At 45.0% G+C, this 15248-nt stretch overlaps 1 protein-coding gene across 3 annotated transcripts in view; it reads right to left on the bottom strand.

The window, feature by feature from the left end:
• The window catches only part of Ankrd44 (ankyrin repeat domain 44), a 266329-nt gene that overhangs the window by 155397 nt on the left and 95684 nt on the right, over positions 1-15248 (bottom strand). For all 3 annotated transcript variants that reach the window (XM_036173295.1, XM_036173294.1, XM_036173293.1), the window contains exon 2: positions 4532-4615. In XM_036173295.1, coding sequence (XP_036029188.1) covers positions 4532-4615 — 84 coding nt within the window. The remainder of the gene's footprint in view (positions 1-4531; positions 4616-15248) is intronic.

Below are 15248 nucleotides of genomic sequence, written 5' to 3' on the forward strand. Positions count from 1 at the left end.
GACTGAGTCCAATTGCCAGAACCCAAGTAAAAGAGCCAGATTGCACACCTGCACACACACCCGTGTGTGCGCACACAATTACATGTACGAAATTGTTACTTTAATTGGTGGCTTGAATTTCATAAAAGAAATTGTTCAATAAATTTGGGTTATGATGCTATTTCCAATGGTTATTTGAAAAGGTCCTAAACATATACATGACATTTTATTCTATATGTTTATACAAAGAGGCACTCACAGTACTGACTAAAAGACTAAACTAAATGGCGTGGGAGACACTCTACACCCTGCAGGGTCAAGCAGTCAGCCAAGATTCAATTCTTAATGTAAAACTTTGAAAGCCCTTCAAGGAACTGGAGGGACTGCTTAGTGGTTAGAGTACACACTGCTCTTGCAGAAGGCCCATGTTTCATTCCTAGCACCCACCTTGGTTGGCTCACAACCACCTGCAGCTGTAGATGCAGCTGCAGAAGAATCCAATGATGCCTCTGGCCTCTGTGGGCACCTGCATTCACATGCATTCACATGCATTCACATGCACTCACATGCACTCACATGCACTCACATGCATTCACATGTACTCACATGAATTCACATGAATTCACATACACTCACATGCACTCACATGAATTCACATGCACTCACATGCACTCACATGCAGCCACCCACACAGAGACATGTACACAAAACCCGAAATAAAATAAATCTTTAAAAATATTAAGATACAAGAGCTTTAAAAATGCAACCATCTCATTAATATGCAAATTTGCTTTTGTCTTTAACAAACAACAGAGTTACATGTATGTGATGATACTGTGGTCCCCAAAATATTGTGTACCCTAATAAATTTATCTGGGGTCAGGGAACAGAACAGCCACTAGACAGACATAGAGGCCAGAAAATGGTGGCACACAGCACACACCTTTAATCCTAGCCTTCTGGAGGCAGAGATCCATCTGGGTCTCTGTGAGTTCAAAGTCACACTGGAAACAGCCAGGCATAGTGATTCACGCCTTTAATCTCAGGAAGTGATGGCAGAAAGGTATATAAGGCGTGAAAACCAGGAACTAGGCTGGTTAAGCTTTTAGGCTTTTAAGCAGCACAGTTCAGCTGAGAGGCATCCAGTCTGAGGAAACAGGATCAGCTGAAGAACTGGCAAGGTGAGGTGGCTGTGGCCTGTTCTGCCTCTCTCATCTTCCAGCATTCACCCCAATACCTGGCCCCCGGGTTTGATTTTATTAATAAGACCTGTTAAGATTCGTGCTACACATGTATACCAGAGGATTGTTTTAAAAGAAATGTATTGCCAGCAAATGTCTCATTATTACACCTGTTTTATATTCCTGTATACTCTGGGTTGCATAAGATTTCTTGGACAAAAAGTGATTGTGAGTGGAAAAGATTAAGAAGCCCGGCCCCACATGACCTAGCCAACACCCCGTCAATTGCCTGATCCCCAAGGAACACAGGCAGTGAGAGAATAAATACATCAGCAGGGTCATCACAGCCTACAAGCCTGTGATAGTCCGGTCTCCTTTACCCACGGGACAGAGGTAGGTGGGGAGGAAAGGAAGTCTCCGGAGCCGTGAGTGGAACAAAAGGAACTCTGGACCTCTGAAATATGAAAGCTTCCCTGCGGAACTCAGGCCCTCTTTGTGTCTGATGCACTCAGCTGCCAGTCCCTCCTATATTCATCTCCTCTCCCTCCTCCTCTTCCTCCTCCTCCTCCTCCTCCTCCTCTCCCACCCCCGCTCCACACACACACATCCAGCACAAATATAAGCAAATCCTTCCCAGCCTTAGCTCTCAGCACAGAGCACTAGATCAGATCCTGGAGACCAGCCTCCAGCGTGGCCTGGGTTTTCCCTTTCAAAGTGCATCACAGAGCGATTACTCATGTCTTGACTTCCCTTTGTGAGCTCCTTGAGGGAGCCCACTGTCATGGCACTTCTGTGTCCCTACTCTTCTTAACAGAGAGTTGTGACTCAGTAAGTAACTGGAGCGTTAACAAGATGCCCCAAAGGCAAGTCAGTGGAATCACTAACTCCCTGGAAGTCTGTAAGACCAAAGTCGATTGTGCGGACTTTTTGGGGCGCAGTGCAACACTGACATCCCATCCTCCCCTGGAGTTGGTGTGGCGGTATAACAGAGGTTGGCTAGATGAAGTGGTACACCCACCTCCACGCTGACCTGGGAAAACCTTTCCATGCTTTCCCTCTAGACTCCTTTCTTCAGCCAGACTATAGACGACTGTCCCAGTGACCTTAGAAACCACACTTTCATACCTGGGATCCTGTGTAAAACGGGGACACTCTTCTCATCTGTTGCTGAGAGAACTAAGCTCCCTATTTCAAATATATATCAGATACCTCCGTGTTATCAGAGCTAACCCTAGCTAACTCAGTGGCGTAGCTGGGCATAATTCAAGCAATTTGTACCGATCGGCAACGCTTGTTACTTTTCCAAAAGAAACAAAGGCCATCCGGAGGTCAGTACAATTTCCTGAGGTGCAGCTAAATAAAAGTTCTGTTTGCTTATGACCATTAGGAAAAGGTAGTAACCTCCCCTTAGGCTTGCCGGGGCTTGGCCCACAGCCACCAAACAGTCTGGGCAGATTCCTGTGATGTCAAAGCTCTTGACAGTGAACCTGTTTCATAGCCTCCTGGTCACACCCCATGGGCCCTGGACCAACGCCCAGCTGCCTCTGCAAGTCCCCTGTCCCTGACTTCATCCCCGTTTACCTTGCAAAAATGCATCTCAAAAACATTGTCGTTGTTTTCCTGCCAGCTGGGGAGAAGCTGCCAAAAGGCTTTCCAGAGAGCCACACCAATCGGTGCTGCCTCAGAACAAAGGCTGCTCCAAAAGACCTGCCTGGGAAGGGAGCTGCCAGCAGACCTGATAGAGATACCACCTCAGAGACGATTAATGCCCTGGGGCAAAGCTCTGCTTACACTGAAGACATGCTTGACTGTTTTCTGTTCAGTCTTTTCTGCTGAACACTAACTTGAAAGAGGATTCTTCCCCTAAGGGATCTGAGTACTTTGATAATCAGATTATGTTAAGCGAATTAGCGGCATGTCCTACACCTAATTGCTTGTTGGGCCTAACTCTAAGAAACTACCAAAAGGGCCGATTCTTGACGAATGCTTTTCCCCTTTGTCTAGGGCAGGTGGCTGATTTTATGGAAACTTTGCAGATAAAGTAAGGGTGTTAATCTTTTGATAGATGTGCCACAGGCCTTTTTAGGAATTCGGTGAAATACCTTGACCCTTTCCTCAGAAAAATATGCAAGATGTTCAGCACACCCGTGGTGTAGACAACTTCAGAGGGGGGTGAGTTGCTGTGGAGTTCAGTAGTTCATCCCAGGGTCACGGGCTCCCTAGAACAAGAACCAGCAGGCTCTTCCTATAAAGGCCAGAGCATGAGTGGGTCTGGGTCTGGCTCTGCCCTGGGCCTCGGCTCAGCCAGTGCAGAGTGAAAACAGAACAGACAGTATGTGTAGGATGGATGGCCACGCTCCAACAAAACTGTCTGTGGACACTCAGGTTTCAACTTCCAGCCGATCACTCATGTCAAAAAATGTCTCTCTCCTCATCTCTTTTCAATCGTTGAAAAAATCAAAAGCTTTCATATCTGCGTGCCCACAGGCACAGGCTGCCAAACTTCACTAGAGAGCCAAGGTGCATCACGTCAGAAAAGAACACTGATGTCATGTTCTTCTTTGCTCTCACCGCCTTCTTAACAGGGGCTGGAACCCCTTCCTTGTGGATATATGCAGCAAACCCCAGGAGTGGCCGTGCTCAGGCTGACACTGTCACCAGGAGAAATCACAGGTGTGCTCCTAACACACGAGAGGGGTGCAGGTCACTCAGAATTCGATGCTGGCCACTCTTGATATCAAGCCCACTGTTAGGTCTGTTGTTGTGTCTTAAGAAGTATACAGATGGGATATAAAGTGGGGTTTTTCCTTCTAGCCTCAACCCAGTCACAGTTTTTGCGTTTTCTGTGGTGCAAAAGTGAATGAGTGTGATTGACAGGGAAAGTATAATACCCTAAGCTTCTGAATGGTCCTTCTAACTGTAGAAAAGTTCACAGAGAGGTATAGTGCTTGCAGCTGGGCAAGTGCTTACGTGGTTCCTTAAACTACCGTGTGATGCCTTAGTTTATGAGTTCATTAGAATAAAGTCATTTTAAGCATACATATTATTGCATCCTATATTTGATTGTTTGTTTGTTTGTTTTCTCTTTTTTGCATAGTGCTGAGGGTCCAACACAGGCCTTGTGTGTCCTAGGCAAGTACTGTTCCACAGAGTGATGACCTCTTCAGTCTTTGGTCCTTTAAATTTTTACAACGCTATTTCAATGTACTTGACTTAGTCTAACCCTAGAGTTTCACTGCATTGGGTTTTTTAAACAGTAGTCTAAAAAGCAGCCCAGGCTTCGATGTACTACAGAGGTCCACAGTACAGAAAATGTCCACAAGCCCTTGCTTGCCCCAGAAGAGGACCTGCTCAACCATAGCATCTCTTACCAGTGCGTTCACATCTTCAGTCTTGTGGATGAGCATGCGAATCTCTTCTGGATCACCACTGAAGATGGCCTGGACCAGCGGTGGCTGCAAAAGCAAGAGACTGAGAATTAGGACCGTAATTAATATATAGGTTTGCATTCACATGCAGACAGCAGGGGGAGATCTGTTCCCTCTAAGTTTATTCAAGAATTATCAATGAGCAGGCAAAAATAAATAGGACCCGGGCTACAATCACAAGGAGTCTAGTGGGGGAGATATTTACATAATAAAGAAATAACGTCAATACAACCTGAAAGCCATAACACATAGACCCTGTTTGGGGCTACAGACTAAAATAAAGTAGACTAAGAAAATCTCCCACAATTCAAAGTGTCCATCATAGACCCTTAAAGTCCCTGCCGAGGATACGACCAGACACAGGATTTCTACAGTCACGCCTGCTATGGACTAGACCTTGTCATTCCCAGTGCAAATGTTCAAGTGCAACGCTGAAAAGTCACTTGAGAGCTTGTTCAGAGGTTCTAGTCGGGGATCACAGCTACTCCCGGACCCTCGACAGAAGACTGGTCCTATGTCCTCATCCAACCAAATGCACAGCTTTGTAAGGGATGCATACGGAATGGGGAGGAAAGAAGGAAACACACACCTCGCAAAGGCAGATCAGCCAAATCAGCCCTGGCCATCAACAGCATGACAGACAGATCCTGCAGCCAGATTGCCCTCCCCTCCAAGACAGGGCCTTTATGGAGGAAGATTACGACCTAAACACTTGTTGGCCAACCTTTGACAACACCGTGCAGTCCATTCCCAGATGCTTTCATAGCTTTAGCCAGCAGGCACTGACTGTTTTAGGACAGTTACATCCACAAACAAGATATAACAAAGACTAGTTAGAGAACAAGGGGTGGGCACCAAGGGGAACCTCTTACAGAGCAGAAGGAGCTATAACGTGTGATAAAGACCTAGCTGCAGGGGCAGTGAGCTCCGCAGGGTATGAGGAGGGTAAGGTCAGGGTAACCAAAGAGCTAGGAGGAAAGCACCTTAACAACTGAGCGTGCATTTACAGATGGAGGGGGCAGGGCACTCCGTTCTCAAGGGAAGGTGTGTGAGGGGGGTGGGTATGCATAGAACCTGCCAGCCAGAGACCATTGCTAACTGGTGGGTGGAGTGTGGGACAAAGGAGAGCAAATAGTGGCTCAGGGGCTGAGGCCGGGCTTGCCCCACATGGTGATGGATCTTCACAGCCAGCTCCACCATTTCCCAGCTGCACCCCGAGACCGTTTCTCATAGGGAATCTGGGCGTGAGCAGAGTCACCACTGGCCACTCCCCTCAGAGGACAGGGTCAGATGACATACGGAGAAAGCTCTCTGAGGTCATTCAACTCTACGTAAATAATGTTTTCATTAAGAAAATGTTTAATGGTGTCAATAGGGAATAGTCAACCTCTTTAACCCCTTATCTTCAAATCCTGGCAGACTACAGATATGCATTTACTTACAGCTTTTGGAAATGTTTTAGTCCTAACTGGATGACAGTGGCGTCCCAAGTTTGACTCAGCATAAGAATCAACTGAGATGCTTATTAAATAAGATCCCTAAGCCCCTTGCCTCAGGGTTCTGGTTGAGTTTATCTAGAGAAGGGGACCGTGAATCTGATTTTAATAAGTCACCCTCTAACTCTGAAGCTGGCAGCGAATGCTAGCCTCAGGTGATGCCACTGGCTTCATCCACCTCCATCTCGCCTTTCACTGGAAGTCTGAATCCTCATTTCTCCCCCTGAAATCCCCCCCCCTCTCCCTCTTTCTCCTATTGTCTTTGCCATAGGCTTTTTTGAGACAGAGTTTCTGTATCCTAGGCTTTCTTACAGATTTGGGTTTTTTTTTTTTTTAATCTGTGTATGTGTAGATGTGTGCATGCACACGAGTGTAGGCACACCTGGAGGTCAGAAGACAACCTTGAGTGTTGGTCCTCTCCTCCCACCTTGACTGAGACAGTCTTTTTGTTGTTCAATGCTGCTCCTAGCAGACTAGCTAGCCCGCACGCTTCTGGGGATGCCCTCACCCCTGCCTCCCACCTCGCCAGTCTTCCGGGCTTACAGACACATGCTACCATGCCCAGGTTTTACAAGGGGATTCTAACTCAGGTCCTCACACTGTACAGCATTACCCACTGAGGATCGCCCCATCTCTCTTGTTGGTTTCAATGTAGGTTAGTGTTAGTTTGGGTGACCCATATAAACAGTACCAGGAAGATATACCAAGAGTCCTTGAGATAACACACCATATAACACATATCAAATTGCAGGTGAATGTTCCCACTTGCCATGAATCTGTCCATGAATGACCCCGCCCTCTGTTATGAAAACCCCTGTCATGTCAGCAAATGGACAAACATGCCTCTTTCCTACCTACTCATCTCTCAATCCTCCTATATGCCAAGGTGCAGGGATAGTTTTTCATGTTATCAACCCCTAAGCATTGAATTAAAAAAAAATTTTTTTAAAGGCTTAGAAAAAACAAAGACAAGCTTTCTACTGGTCCAGTCTTAGCTGGTGGCTCTACAGAAGCCTTCCTGCTGCCCTTCTGCTAACCAAGTCTCCGGCGGTATCACATTCATCTTTTCACACTGCTCTGTCTTCTGGGCTCCATCACACTGTTGGGTGAGTTTCAGCCTAACTGAATGGGGGGGGGGGGGGCGCATGCGACAGACAACAGCCATAAGGTAATATGTAGCGGCAGAGTCTGGCAAGCTTGTCGTGATAAATCAACAGAGGTCACACAACATCAGCTGACAAGTTCAGATTTGTGGTGATATTGTGTTCCCCAAAATACTGTGCACCCTAATAAACTTATCTGGGGTCAGAGAACAGAACAGCCACTAGATATAGAGGCTAGAAAATGGTGGCACTCACGCCTTTAATCCTAGCATTCCAGAGGCAGAAATCCCTCTGGATCTCTGTGAGTTCAAGGCCACACTGGAAACAGCCAGGCATGGTGACACACGCCTTTAATCCCAGGGAGTGATGACAGAAAGCAGAAAGGTATATAAGACAAGAGGAACAGGAACTAAGTTAGTTAAGCTTTTAGCTGGTTAAGCTTTTAGGCTTTGGAGCAGCAGTTTAGCTGAGATCCATTGGGATGAGGACTCAGAGGCATCCAGTCTGAGGAAACAGGATCAGCTGAGGAAATGGCGAGGTGAGGAAGCTGTGGCTTGTTCTGCTTCTCTGATCTTCCAGCATTCACCCCAATACCTGGCCTCAGATTTAATCTTATTAATAAGACCCTTTAAGATTCATGCAACACAGATTCTAAGGTGCAGGCCCAACCCAGGCATGACGGCACCGGTGTTCAGTCACTGCCCAGGAACGTGGTGAGCCGCGCAGGGCCTCTCACTCATGAGCGCAAGGAATGCAGACAGAGACTCTGTAGGATTCATTAAGTGCTCAGGCTCCTCAAGGGAGGCAAGCCTCCCAAGTCATGAGCGGAATGTTCCCGAAGAGAGGCTCCCTGCCTACCACAGCTGCCAGGGAAGGATGCCAGAGCAGTCTCTAAGCACATGGAGGTGTATCAAGCTTCCCAGCGGCCCTGGGCCCAGCTCAGAGATGCACTTGGTCAGACACAGGTCCTCTGGATCCCACAGGAAGCACTGAGCCTTTTGTCCTCCTATGCTGCTGTGGAATGCACACATCCACACATGCACAACCGCGCATACATGCACCGTGCACAGACATATCTATGCTTGGACACATATGCATAGAGACATGTGTGAATTCACTTACAGACACCTCCCACCCCCTGCAAAAGTGCTCATGAGTCACTCAGGTGTCACCTCAGCTATCAGATCAACTGTCGCTGTACTCAAGTATCCCTTATCAAAGGCCCCAAAGCACAACAATAGTGGTGACAAGCAATTTTATTACAGTATAACTGCTTTATTTGATTATCGATTGTTACTGTTAATCTATACATCAAAGGTTATCATAAGGAGGTGTGTATGTATGCACATGATTTAAAAGCATAATACACAATGAGTGTGGTACCGCTGCTGTTTTAGGCACTCACTGGGTTTCGTGGAATACATACCCTGCAGACAAGGAGAAACTACTATATTCTTTTTAAAACCCAGCACATCTCAGTACAAGTATGGTAAGAGAAGGCTGGGCTGTGCAGAATTCAGCAAACAGAGTCATAACAAGGGTCAAGTTGTTAAAAATGGTACCAGAGAAAAGGGGGGAATTTTAAGAGACAGAGCAGTCATTTCAACCACTATTACTAGAATTTTCTTTGCATCTTAGCAGCTATAGACCACCAGTGCTTGCCATGGACCGTGAATACTGGCACAGCCCCCAGAGTAAACTCACAAAGCAGCCGGACACTTCCCAAGTGGATGGGACTCGTCCTCAACTTCCATCCTGCCTCATTTAGAAGTCACTGACTGCCAGGCTGACCGTACTTGGCCTATATGGGCAGCAGAGCAGATCCGTGGGCTCCTTGTATTTGACGGCCATTGAGTTCCATAGCAAACATAAAAAAGTAAAGACTCAGCAGAAAGCCACTTTCCCTATTCACGACTCTTTCATCCTAGTTCAGTGTTTTCCTTTCCTTTCCTTTTCTTTTTCTTTTTATTTTTTTAATTTGAAGCCTTGGAAAACAAACCTGAAAAACACTTCATTTCTAAAGGTAAAACCTTCAAGACAGTAGTTTCAAACTCTGAAGTAGGGTTATATGTCCACTAGGGGGTGCAAGATAGTAATTTGTTTTCCTATCAATGCTCAGGTCCTATAATTAAGGGGGAGTAGTTACAGGTCCACTTCAGCTTCAAAGAAAGTTCTTAGTAAGAAGCAAACATGTACACACACACACACACACACACACACACACACACACACACACACACACAATGTACACATCCAAAGGAGAAAAAAAAAGGTAAAGAAGAAAGAAAAGGATCAAACAATATTCTTTTTGAACCCAGCTTTCCCACTGAGCCATGAGCCTACTGTTTTAGGAAATAAAGACAGAGCTAACAGGACAAATTCTATGATCAAAAATGTCATTTTCTTTATTTGGAAACACAATTCACAGGACTGAGGACAGGCTCAGCTGATAAAGTAGTTGCCACACAAGCATGAGGACTTAAGATCAGATCCAGAGGACTCATGTAAAACTAGGCACAGTGGCCTGTCTGTAACCCCAGTGCTGGAAGCAGGGCAGTAGAGACAGGCAGATCCATCGTCACTGGCCAGCCAGCCTCGCTTAATCAATGAGCTTCAGGTTCAGGGAGAGACCCTGTCTCAAAAAACAAGGTGGAGGGTGGGGTGATGGCAAAGCCTTTAATCCCAGCACTCAGGAAACAGAGGAGGTGGATCTCTGTGAATTCAAGGCCAGCCTGGTCTATATAGTGAGTTCCAAGACAGCCAGGGCTTCATAACAGAGAAATCCTGTCTCAAAATAAAATAAAGCAAAAATGTAAAGTGAAAAGTGATAAGGAAGTCACTGGATGTCAAACTCTGGCCTCCAGGGGCACTGGAGTACACATGTACAGACATGAACACATATATACATCAACATGGACAGAAATGAAAAACACGTTTCAATTCTTCTCTCAGTTCCATTAAAATTACGTTAGTCATGACATCAGTCATTTAAGAATAAAGTCCCAGATAGCTGGGAGAACGTATTTCATCTTGGGTTCAATCAGAGCAACTAACAGAAAAAAAAAGAAAAAAAAAAACTGATAAGTTTGGGGCTGGGGCCGTAGCCCACTGGTAGACTACTTACCTGACACGCATGAGAGTCTAATCCTCAGAACAACAACAAATCATGTGCGCTATGGAAACCACTAACGAGACTTCTGCTAAACCCACTTTGCCTCCCCTTGGTCGGCTGCAAGCTCGTTACTAAGCAGACCTCGAATGAGAAGCAGAGGGACAGAGTGTCGCTGAGACCAGGGACTGGAGCCAGGGCAAACAGATCCAAACACATGTAGAAGATGCCCTAGCTTTGGGCTCCACGTCCCTGACTCCTCGAGGGCTTGTCTTTCTCTGACTAGACTGGGTAACTAACCCCCAAATGTAAGCATCCTGCATGCAAGCATCTTGCATTCCAATCAGGAATGGATCCTGGAATCAATAGATAACCAAGAGGAAGCAGCGATGTTCCTAAACATCTGTCTATACTTGAGCATTCTGGGCACCGTGCGTCATTCATGCGGGATGGGAACATGTTATTAGTACCTAATAGCTAACACAACAACAATCTGGCCATACGAAGCAACCAGCTCCCATGAGTAAGCTGGAACACTTAATGAAGCAACAAACTGGTTTTCTCATGAGGCAGAGATTGCATTTTTGCAACAGGATAACAAAAATGTGTTGGAGTCACCTGATTTAATGAACAAAGCTTGCTGTTTTCTTCATGCTGGCCCTGCTGCATGGTGTCCAGCAAGGATGCTGCTGAATGCTTCCTGACTGTGGATCATCTTTAGTCAGAAGTTTACCCCGTCACAAAAGGGTGATGATGATTATAAAAATCAAAGCTGTTTCCCTTAAGCACCATAAGAACCAGACAGAATAACACACTTAGTCCTCATAAACATTATTTTTAATTAGGGAGTGAGGCAGAGTGTTGTAAATGCCTCTTGGCTGGGTGTGGTGGCTCACACCTGCAATCCGGGCACTTGGGTCATCTTGGGAGGTAGTGGGAGAAGAGTATGAGTTCCAAGGCAACATGGGATACAGCAAGTCTCTGTCTCTAAATCGATTCATTAATTAACGAAGGCTGGGGACTCAGTAAAGTGACTATTTCAATCATCAGACTCCACTTTCCAAAAAAAAAGCACGGCCTGATGAGGGACCATTTTTATAGTAGTGCTGGGGGTCAAGGGTCAGCCAGCCTAACCTACTTGGCAAGTTCTAAGATCTTGTCTCCAGAGAAACAAAGGGGTGGACTGTGTTTGAAGAGTGGTATCGATGCCATCCTCCAGTATATGTCCACATACACACAAATGCACATAAATGTGAACACACACACACACACACACACACACACACACACACAGAGAGAGAGAGAGAGAGAGAGAGAGAGAGCGCACGCACAGGAAGGAAGAAAGGGAGGGGGAGAGAAAGTTTCTACAGGACATGTAACAAAGTCAATGTTTATACTATTTCTAATTATTTACCAAAAAGAAGCAGAAAAAGCATAAAAATCCAAGTGATAGGAGGAATCCCTCTACTTAAACAGAATGGAAAATGAAATACACTTAATCAGAAATTGAATTAATTTATTACCTAACCTTTCCAGAATGAAACAACACAGAGGCAGTGGCCTGGCAGTGGTTTTTAAGGACGAATTGCCAAGCTAGGGAATGTTCACATCCTCTGCCTCCTGAGCTCCACCACGGCCTCTGCTCTGCTCTCTGAGGCCACTCATGTTCCCCAGAGGACAGATAACCCGAGATAAAATGAAGTCCAGATATGTCAACTTTGCTACTAGTCTCAGAAAAACATGAAAGGGAGGTTAGGCAAAAAAGAAATTTCGAAATCACAGATCAGTTCAACCGAACCCTGAGGCAATCCTGATGTTACTGACCTCTAATCGCTCTCTCTTACCACAGTAGGAAGACGGCCGCTGTAAAGCTGGTTGCCCTGGGACTAAACAGAGTGTCCTCATCTGTAGGATGAACTTATAGTAGCCATTTTACAAGATACATTCAAGGAATTGCATATACACTCAACACCTCCAAAGGAAGCAGATGTCTAATGTTCCTGCCATGAAATCAGGGATTCCTATTGTGTCCATCCTACAGACTGGATGAACAAAGGATCTCAGAAGATTTTCTTTTATATTATAGAGTAAGAGCCAGTGAGATGACAGAGCAGGTTAAAAAAAAAAAAAAAAAAGGCTTGCCAGGCAAGCCAGAAGACCTGAATTTGAGTTTGATCTCTGAAATCCATGACTTAAAGACCCCCAAAATCTGTCCTCTGATTTCTATGCACAGGTACAGACAATAATAATAATAATAATAATAATAATAATAATAATAATAATATAGTAACAACTGCAGAGCAAACCGTCAGGTTGGGGTCCTAACCCATGCAATACCATCTCTGAAGCAGAAGGGCTCTTCCTACTAGGAGACAGCAGAAATCCAATCGCCTGAATTCACCTTAGTTGCAGTGGGCAGCCTCAAGAATGTCACAGAGACTTCTGTATGAAATTTAACTTACAAAAACTAAATAATAGCAACTTATCAAAGCAATACATCATCTCCTTGATAAAACTGTGTCGTGGGCACAGATGACAACGAGCAAAGAGCCTCGTGGACACGTGTGAAAATGACCTAATGAGTCCACTCTTTGGTAGATCTAACACGTGCTAATTTTAAACTGTGCCATGTACTCACGCCCATTTGGTAAGACTGGAAACTAATCTTAACACCGAAAGTTAGCAAACACATGTGTAGTTAGAATATTTTCAGTTGATCACATGGTCACAAAGGCAATGACCACCCTGTTTTGATCTGTGAGGGAACCATTTGCATGCTAGTGAGAAACTGAGGGAAATCTACTTTCCTAATTCTGCCTTTTCAGAGCCTCATCTCATATGCCATATGGTGATGATATAGGACATAGCTATCACATCATATCAGACAGCCTAAGATTAGGCATTCAGCCTCAATTTCCACATACCCCTCCCCATCTTGTTTTTACTTTTGTTTCTGCTTGGAGGTATTCATTTATTTGTTTGAGGCAGGGTCTTGCTATATATAGCTCAGGATGGTCTGGAACTTACTCTGGTCTATAATTCTCAGTTGTCCTGCATGCTAGGATTATAGGTGGGAGTCACTATGTCCAATCAAATATTAAATACCTAATGGCCTGCTAAGGATAAGAAGCAACAAATGATGAATACAGTGTCCATGATGTGTGGATAGTCACACTACATAGTAGCTCTATACAGATGCAGAGGTTTTACAGTCTCTATGATGTGTGGATAGTCACACTACATAGTAGCTATATACAGGTTCAAAGGTTTTATTTCCGATATAACTACTTTTTAAAAAGCAAACAATATAACACATTTACTCAAAGTCAGAAAACAAGACAGAGGAAGGGAGCCGTGTGTAGATATGTGTCATCAGAAAGATGAAGGAGGGGGCCTTAAGGTAGTCTGTGAAGGATGGACTATGAAGAAAGCTCTCAGAAGAGTGACTGGCTGTGGGGGACACTGTGCCAGCAGAAGTAGTTTTAACCTAATCTGTGGACAAACAGAAACCCAGGCCTTGAGCAAGAGAAGGCATGGAGCTTTCGCAAACATGTGCTCTGGCCACAGTATGTGCTGTGCACTGGAGGACACTCTGGAGTCAGAGAGCCAGAGGGACGGCAGCTGTCAATTCAAGCCAGTGCAGGGAGGGGCTTTCTGGTCTCCTTTGGGACAGGCTCCCGAGTGTGACCTACAGGGATTCAGTGCAAACCACTGCCGTGGTCTTCAACTCTCTGAGGCTTGCTCTATTCCTGGATACAAGCTGGGCTCAGCATCTTGGCTACTTTCCTTCTCTCTTTATATATAGCCCAGAGCATCTGCCCCAAGACACGAACGTTTCCAGGTGAAATCAAGTTTACTTCCTTTAGCTCCAGAGCACTCCCGCCCCACCGGACAGACACACAGACACAGAACCTCTGCCTGTGTGAGCTATTCCGTCAGCCTTGTCACTTGAGCACCGAATTGAAATCATAACATTTCAAAAATAGGCCACATCCATAAAGAGGAAAGAAAAACAAAACAAGGCAGACACGCTTTGCCAAGGACCATAGTTTCTTCGGGATCCGCTGCCAACTACTCGAATCTTTTTTTTTTTTTTCCCCTTCTTCACTCTGTCTAGTTTCAAATGGCTGGAGATCAAATCTAAATCTTAGCTAAGTTAATTAAATAGTTGTTGGGGAGAGAACTTTTAAAGAGGGCTGGGGCCGGGGAGATGGCTCCACAGATAAAGGCGCTTGCCAAGAAGCCTGATGTTCTTTGTTCCTCCCTGGAGCCCACTTGATGGAAGGGGAGAACTGACCCCTGTGAATTGCCCTCTGACCTTCACACATGCACCCTGGCACACTTGTACATACAGGCACACACACACACATAAACACATGCAATCTTTAAAGCCTTTTAAGCAAGACACAACAGACCCAAGAGACTAATATGTACAGAACATTTAAATCAGCATATTCTTAGAGGCAAACAGAACAATGACGTGTGATTGGGTTTCCTGTTTCACAAATTTGTTTAGAGGTTTTATTTCCTAACTGTTTTTGTTTACATACTTTCTATAACTGTACCTTACAGTATACTCAATTCACATGTTAACAAGGCAAGCCATTTCAGAGATCTTTGTGGTAATGGAGGAGGTGGGTACAACCATATGGTCAAAAGCTGACAATTAGGGTTATGGCACACTCAGAAAAATTTCTTTGCTCAGAGACATAAAGCAATTTTCAATTGGAGGGTCTAAAATATGACTTGTTAATATCTAACATGTCTCCCTTATCACAAAAGGACACTAAGTTTTAAACTGTTCCTTTGTAAAACGGTATGCCATAAAATGACCTATTATCATGGTACCCTTTCCTCATGATCCTCACTTAAGCAGTTATAATTTTGGTGGCAATTTGAGTGGCATTGAAAACAATAACATCACCATGTAGGAACAAAAAGGCATTCGTCAG

This window comes from Onychomys torridus, chromosome 23 (assembly GCF_903995425.1).
Source record: "Onychomys torridus chromosome 23, mOncTor1.1, whole genome shotgun sequence".
In the NCBI taxonomy this organism is placed as follows: domain Eukaryota; kingdom Metazoa; phylum Chordata; class Mammalia; order Rodentia; family Cricetidae; genus Onychomys; species Onychomys torridus.